The sequence below is a fragment of the Rhamphochromis sp. 'chilingali' genome (genome assembly GCF_963969265.1).
Source record: "Rhamphochromis sp. 'chilingali' genome assembly, chromosome: 3".
Classification (NCBI taxonomy): Eukaryota; Metazoa; Chordata; class Actinopteri; order Cichliformes; family Cichlidae; genus Rhamphochromis; species Rhamphochromis sp. 'chilingali'.
In genome coordinates, this window is record NC_137931.1 from 17,519,957 (window position 1) to 17,527,635 (window position 7,679).

The window sequence follows — 7,679 nt, forward strand, 5'->3', positions numbered from 1 at the left end:
AACAATTCCCAAAACCACTTAAAGCCATTATATTATAATTACTTATTCAGATATTGCTGTGTTACCACAACCTGATTTTCTAGGTAGGTACATGTGCTGCAGGTCACAACAGATCCAACGAAAACTGGAGGAGGAGCGAGACGTGTGCTTTCACCAGCTTGGAAGTTTAAGATACAAAGAGCATTTCGTGCAGTGGAAACTTTGTAATGCTTTCGACCGTGAAAAACAGATTTAATTTATTGACGCGTCTCATTTGCACTCAAAAAAGTCAACTAAGGCAGTTGTTTGATTAATTCAATAGACATTTGTCTATTTAACATGAACATATTGAGTTTAGGTTTTTAAATCATTATCAGTTGTTGGTTTAACATAAAATAACAAAAAGTTTAATGAACTAGATTTGCATTCTTCAGTTCAATTAAATGTAATTATTTTAAATCAACAACTCTAAAACCGATGCCTAGTGCGCATGCTCAAACTTCCCAAAAGTGAAGAGGCGGGAACGCGGAGAAGTTATATGTGTTCAGTGGACTGCCATTTCCCTCTGCGGAATCTTCCACAATACAGGTAAGTAATAAATAACTCAAAATATCTTAGTCAAACGAAGTTGTTTTGTCCATTAATTGTTTAACAATGTTTTTAATTCCAAATGTGTAAGTTGTCATTAGACAGCGGGAGTGGAGCAAATACAGTGAAAATCTGGTATTAGACGGTGCCAATCGGTACCGTCTAATACCTGATTTATAATCCGCTCTGGGTATATTTATACTATTATTAGCATTTCCACTTCATTGTTTTTCTTTTTTTTTTTTTACCCGTTTTTGCAGTTAGTCTTATAGTGTTTTTAGCGGTTATTGATATGTTTAATTCAATATTTAACACGTTTGTAATTCACTTTCAAAGTAAATGAAGTTAGCTAAAGCTAGTATGGTTGTCTCATTGAACTTCTACCTAGCTCTGTTAGCATTCACTTTGGTTTTAAATGACGGTTATTGCAAGACATGGTCTTTGTTCACTTTTTTTATTATCATTTGCATTTTTTCTTTCTTTCTTTCTTTCTTTCTCTCTCCTTTTATTTTAAGCATTCGGCCTCTCACAGTAATGCAAGTTAAACTAGCATGCGCGATTTGCTAAATATTAGCTGTGTCCAAATTCAGGGGCTGCATCCTTCGAATTGACTTGATGCTAGTGCATGGGAAAAAGAGCATAAACACGAGGTCAGAGGAAAAGGCAATGGCGGATAGTTATGAAAATTGCCTGTGGGACCTTTACCGCAACTACCAGCATCTTTATTGCATAGTGTGAAACACTGCTATTACATTTGGCAACAGATTGGATATTTATCTGTGAATTTTATATTGCAAGAGGTATTTATATGTATTTGTATTTTTTTTATACATTTGCAACAAAGTAAAAAAAAATCCACTGTGGAATTTTTATAAAATAATTTTTTCTGTTTTCTTTACCATAGTAACACCACAAAGAAAGCTGACCCCTTTTTCTGATTGTTTGTGCCTCCTCTTTAATACATGGTAAGCCTTTTACCATCATATATTTTTTATGATAGTTTTATGATTTAATCAAAGTGAAAAAAAGGTGCCAATAAAACTATCCTTAAAACTGCTTTTCTTTTTTTCTTTCAGTGACTTGTATGTGGCAGTGCAAGCGTTGTTCCATCAGGGAGAGTAGTAGGTACAATTATTGAAACACTGTACAGGGCTCGCAAAATGGCTAGCCCGACGTCCCAGGGCTAGCGATTTTTCCAGTCGGGCTACCAAAATCTATCTCTGCCCTGCCCGTCGGGCTGTCATAAGAAGGAAAAATATATGTCAATGCTTCTGCATTCTTTCGGAAATGTAGCTGGGTAATTATGTCATTGGCATCGGTGAGCCACTGTCAATATGTGACATATTGAAATCGCGTTTGAATTTGCGCTTGTTTTTTGCTTTCACTTTGCAATCGCGCGACCTGTGTATAGAGAGCGACAGCACTGATCTGTGAGTGATGATAATTTGTGCACCAATTCCTCTGACATCGTCTTATCAATCGTTAGCTTACTATGCAAACATGACAAGTGAAATCTCCCGCAGCTTAAACATGTGAGAGGTTGATCGCGCAGACAATCGCTGAGTGTTATGTGAGTGCGTGTGTAAAAGCAGCAGGATATTAATTGTAGTTCTGCTTAGCCAAATAAGACAGGTCAGGGTGAAGAAGTGACAGCCAAAGAAAAGCTTACCACAAAACGGAAAAGTTATGACAAATCAGACTATAAGGCAAAAAGAAAGTGCAGCTTTATGGTTTCATGGACAAAAGAATTTCTGTGGCTGCAACATGATGAGCTAAATAACCAGGGCTGCACATAAGTGGTCCGCAGGTGCGCATTCGCTGTCAAAATAAAAAACGCGCACAAGATAAGAAGTTGCAACGCGTGTTTGCATACATAAGATTTTCTGGAGGAGGACATATTTGTTTAGAACTCTTAAATATGTCGAAGAAGCTCCTTTAAGCAATTACTTTGGTTTTCCTCCACCTCCAAAGAAATGTCAGAAGGAGTCCGAACCACAAAAGAAGCGCGAAAGTGATTGCAGGAGGTGAGCTGGCTTCAAACAAATGATGAACACACAGATGTGGTGCAGAATGTGCCGTGAAAATCCCACTCTAGCGGACAAAAACAGTGCCTTTTATATGGATGCAAACGTGCGTTGCAACTTCTTATCTGTTGCGCGTCTTTTATTTTGACAGCGAATGCGCACATGCGGACCACTTATGTGCACCCGTGTAAATAACATAATGTTCTGCCGGGTGTGTTGTTGGTTTTCCCTCGATTTCTGAGTCGACAAGCGCCTTTGTTACTGGGACCAGTCATTTTAAGAAAGGCCCCCATTAGAAATGGATTATTGCTCAGTCTGCAATATCTTTCCCAGAACAAACACCAATTGCAAATAATATACTAAAAATAAACCTGAAAAATCTGTTTAGAACAGCATACTGTGTTGCAAAGAGTGAACTACCACTGGTGCAATTTAGCAGTCTTTGCAAACTTCAAAAAGCAAATGGCCTAGATCTTGGTTCCACTTGCCTCTTACTTGTGACTTTAGTGGAAATTTCAAATTCAGTATCTGACACAGACTGATTCATGTCCTACACAGACAGCACTGATGTCTGCATGGTCTTCTAAAAGCAGCTTTAGTCAGCTTAGATGTGAAGTGAGTGAAATATACAGTTGCGTTTTTAATCAATGTATTTGTTCTCTATTGCAGATTGAGAAGGAGTTTCTGCGAATCACCACAAAGCCTCTGCTATCTACTTTCTTTGCCGAGCTTGACCAATACGCGCCACGCTTAATGGAAATCTTTCTGACCAAAGGAGGGACACGTGGAAAGAAAATAAGAGGTCTCATGCTTGCCATCTCCAAGGTTTGTATTAGGATTGAGTAGACTTTGTCATAGGCAGCAAAAATAACTTTTATTTGGAGATGAAGTTGTCAATTTTGTTTCGGCTTAACAATTGGTACATGCCAGGTTCTAACCTAAAGAATAATTATGCAAGTTAACTGATTACCCTAGCTTTAAGAAAAACAGACTGGTTTTGGCTCATATTATCTCCTCCTCCTCTCCAGCATGACAACATCCATACCAGACGAGCATGCATCTTGAAGTCTTTGTGCATCCACCTAAACGAAGACTATGAGAAGTTAATAAAGGAGTACTTGGTGAGCCATTGTGACAGCATGTTGTCTGTAACATTCTCATACAAATTGTGACGTTGCCTCAAATGCAAATCATTAAAATTAAAATTTTGAGATTAGCAACAAGACACCTGGTATTGGGGAAAGGATGTCTTGAATACCAAACAGTATTAAGCGTTGCAATAAAGAATTTCTGGAATTTGGTATTGGAAGGAAAGAAATTTATGCCTACTTAAACTTGATACACAAACATACAATGCATTTAACATGCATCAAGACTATATTGCTTTTGAATCTGTACTTGGATTAAAACAAGTCCTGTTGTTTTTTCATTGTTATGGTCATCAGTATTTGTAAATAGAAATGTCTATGAACTTTGAGCTGTTTAGTACTAACACTTCTATACCTGTTTTATTTTAGCAGCTGAGTTAGCCTTTTCTCGAGTCCTGTCCCCCTAAGTTACTCTTGCTACGTCCGACAAACAAATGGTTTCCTCTGCGCACCAATGGGTACCCGAATGTGCGAGCAGACATGCTTCATAATGTTCGGTACATTTACCTGGGAATGGGGCCATACACACTGTTTAATCCATTCACGTTGTTTTTGACTTTGTGAATGGAAAGAACACAACTCCTCCAGACACAATCTCTCGGCATATCGGTGGGCACACCGCTTCTCCATCTTGCTTGAGGTTAATGTTTGTCAGACACAGTAACGGTTGCTATAATGTGTAATTGGACAATGGCCCTTTCGGGGGAGGGGCCGGTGAGAGGTCAATTATGCCACCTCTTTTGACATGAGAGGTGTATTTTATAATTTATGTATTGGAGTAATTACTAACAACTACTTTAGTGGTGTAATTTTCTGTTTATTACTTTGACTACTTGGATTTCATGAACAGCATAGAAACAGTTGTTTAAACAATCTCTTAAATTTTACTTTGTTGTCTTATACTTTTTCATGTAGGATACGGACAGCGAGGCAAAAAGCTGCATGGAGCAAACTGTGATGGGGGTGTACGTCATCCAGAAGGAGGGTGCTGAACCTGAAGATGACCCAGAGGACGTTGGTGTCGTGATTGAGGGTGTGGAGGCTAACACTGATTTGGGTAACATTGCACAAGCATGTGCTCTGTTGTTTGGACTCATATACTGTTTGAACCTGAGCTACCCACCAGAACTTAAATGCACCTTTGAAGTCCTCCAGAAGATACTTTTAAATCTTGATGGACAAAAGCTGTCTTCAAAGGTACAGTTTCTGAAAAACAAGCTTATGGGGTGAGAGCACTTGAAAATGACTGATAGGTCTTGAATGGTTCATTGGTGCAATGGTGATTTCCAATATATAATGTTAATATTTGAGTTGTTTATATTTTTTTTCTTTCATTTAAAACATTTTTTTTAAGTTTTTGGATTCTCTCTGTTGGGCAATTCACCTTTTATACAGCACTGCAGATGATTTTTGTTTGTCCTTATATAGATGGCTCAAAATGGATCAGAAGTACTGACAGAAGTACTATGTTGTGTTTATGTATCAAGGTCCTGTAAAGTTTAAGACCACTGCCACCTGTTAAGTTCACTGTATTATTGTTTCCATTTTGCTTGCTAGCATGTTTTAAAACACAGCAAAACTATATTGCTAGCTGTGGAGGACTGCAACCAAAATTAAAAAAATAAATACAGAAATATAAAAATTGGTCAAACTAATAATTATTTCAATGAGATACACCAAACAAATATAGATTTTCATCACCTATGGAATTTTTTGTTGTTGTTGTATTGCCCCCAAAATATTTCTAATTATTTTATTTTATTTTTCCAAATTCACACAATTCGATTTTGTCACATGTTTTAACTTGCCAAGTGGGAGATGTATTTTTATCTTTTAGTTTAATTTTTTAAAATGCAGTCGATATATTGAGCAAATTTTGCATCTGTTTTCAGTTGTGGAAGCTTTGGTTCCAACATATTACCTATGTAAATAAGTATTCTAACATTTTACCTTTTGAAGTATATGCTTGCAGGTGTACAAAAATGGTAAGCTTTTATATTGTCCACTAAATCCAGTTAATAAAGATAATGTTATCATAATCTGATTGTGACTTTTTTTGTAAAGTAGTGGGTTTCTAAATGTGTAACAAATGTAAACAAATCTAATTGAAATAATTTGGTTGAAATGAGTGAGATCATTGCCTTGATTAACAAAGTAGTTGTTGAAACAACAAGATTTAATTCTGTTTTCCTAAACTTTTTAAATTGTGTAGAATGAATTAAAACAAATTTCACTCTACATACTTAAATAAATCACTTCAAATCAATGTAAGTATAGTATGTTGATCCAACGTAATCTGATTACATTAAACCACCAAATGCTAAATGTGTTGGTTTGACATGATCGAAAAGGGTTTATTGTACTTGGTTAAATTGTGTGCAAAAAGGGTGCCATGATTAAATTGTGTTCATCCAACAACAGATTTTTTTGAGTGTGGCAGCATGTCTACAATGTGCAACTTACCCAGCAGGTAACTTTATTTCTCAGAAGCAACTAATAACAGCTCTGCTCATGGGAAACAACGTTGACATATCTTTCATTTGCTTTCATTTATTTTGCTTGGTTATCAAGCCTTAAAGGAAACCCTGGTAACATCACATTCCAACCAGAGCATGCACATTTTTAAATTATTATTAGTTTATTATTTAATTTCTTTTCCTGAGAATTCTGCCCTGAAAGAAAAACCTTTCACTTGTTGAAATTATAGTCATCTGCTGCCATTCAAATACAGGTTATAATCTGTAACACTTTTCATGCCTTTTCAACAAATTCAGTCAAGGTTTAAGAGGGAGCTCTGTGAATCCGTTCACCTTCAGATAAGAAAAACAACGCCAGCTTTTCTATGCTGCTGAAAGCTAAAGGAAGACCTCCCAGTTTCTGGTCCACACAATTTATTTCACTCCAACTCAGGTTCATTAAATTCAAAGATTTGTACTTCAGGTAGCATGATAACAATAGACCACTAGAAACCATAGTTATTCTGTGCTGTACTGCTAGATTTTCAGCTAATACTCCCTAGTTCAATCTTATGTGAATTGGACCTTTATTAAAAGATATATATAATTTTGCAATAAATCACAGGTTGCAAGGTTGTCAACTTTTGTTAAGTTTCCTGGCAAATGGGTGATTGACACCACATAAATAAGCAGCTTTAACAGGCCTGCATATTAAACATCACCAGTTAACTCCATGAGCTTTGGATTAAGATACATTTCTTATCCCTCTGTGCAATACCACATCACATTTTAAATCAGACAATAAAGATGTGATTGAAGTGCAGACTTTCAGATTTCATTCAAGGGATTTAAAAAAAACAAAACTACATTAACTGTTTATGAATTACACCTGTTTTTATGCACATTCCTCCCATTTCCAGAGGTGTAAAAGTATTTGTGCAAGCTAACATAACAGGACACATTACATGAATGAAAATACTTTGTAATTAATGACTGCCTGTGTCTAGAAACCATGGAGATCGCCAAATGCTTTTTCCTCCTTTGAGATGGTTTGTTGGGCTGAGATCAGGTGACTTCGCCATTGAACAATTTCCAATTTCTTTGTCTTTAAGAAACTCCTGGGTTGCTTTTGCAGTATGCTTTAGCTCATTATCTATTTGCTGTGAGATACTATCCGATCAGCTTTGCAGGTTTTGGCTGAATCTGTGCAGAGAGTATAGCCCTGTACACTTCAAAATTCATCCTGCTGCTTCTATCAGCAGTCACATCTTCAATAAACATCTGTGGCCTGGTTCCACTGGCAGCCATACATGCAACATCCGTGTCCCCAGCATGAACTTTTATTTATACTTCTCTCTTTCCACAAACTGTGGTACAAGTACATTTAGGTTTCATCAGAATTTTTCCATAACTGTGCATGTGAATGTCTTTGGTTTTGTGGGGTTTTCTGTTTCATTCCAGTACATGTTGTAAGGGGAGCAAAT

General features: G+C 36.7%; 1 protein-coding gene across 7 annotated transcripts; it reads left to right on the top strand.

Annotated features, from left to right (window-relative positions):
• Window positions 1–260: 260 nt before the first annotated feature.
• Window positions 261–5,629, top strand: LOC308394010 (uncharacterized protein). Of its 7 annotated transcripts, XM_080878101.1 has the most exons (7): window positions 591–757; window positions 1,158–1,367; window positions 1,472–1,532; window positions 1,644–1,692; window positions 3,261–3,416; window positions 3,620–3,712; window positions 4,655–5,629. In XM_080878101.1, exons 5-7 carry the CDS (start codon window positions 3,345–3,347, stop codon window positions 4,967–4,969), a joined length of 480 nt encoding a protein of 159 aa, XP_080734227.1. In that variant the 5' UTR covers window positions 591–757; window positions 1,158–1,367; window positions 1,472–1,532; window positions 1,644–1,692; window positions 3,261–3,344; the 3' UTR covers window positions 4,970–5,629. The 7 variants fall into 7 exon arrangements, with proteins under 7 accessions (XP_080734228.1, XP_080734225.1, XP_080734227.1 ...); XM_080878102.1 differs by lacking the exons at window positions 591–757; window positions 1,158–1,367 and adding an exon at window positions 261–567; XM_080878099.1 differs by lacking the exons at window positions 591–757; window positions 1,158–1,367 and adding an exon at window positions 261–567 and having other exon boundaries at window positions 1,644–1,688.
• The last annotated feature ends 2,050 nt before the right edge of the window (window positions 5,630–7,679 follow it).

Coding starts and splice junctions, on each gene's coding strand:
- LOC308394010 (XM_080878102.1), top strand. CDS start 3,345: ATGGAAATCTTTCTGACCAAAGGAGGGACACGTGGAAAGAAAATAAGA. Junction 3,417..3,619: donor TCATGCTTGCCATCTCCAAG/GTTTGTATTAGG, acceptor CCTCCTCTCCAG/CATGACAACATCCATACCAG. Junction 3,713..4,654: donor AGTTAATAAAGGAGTACTTG/GTGAGCCATTGT, acceptor TTTTTCATGTAG/GATACGGACAGCGAGGCAAA.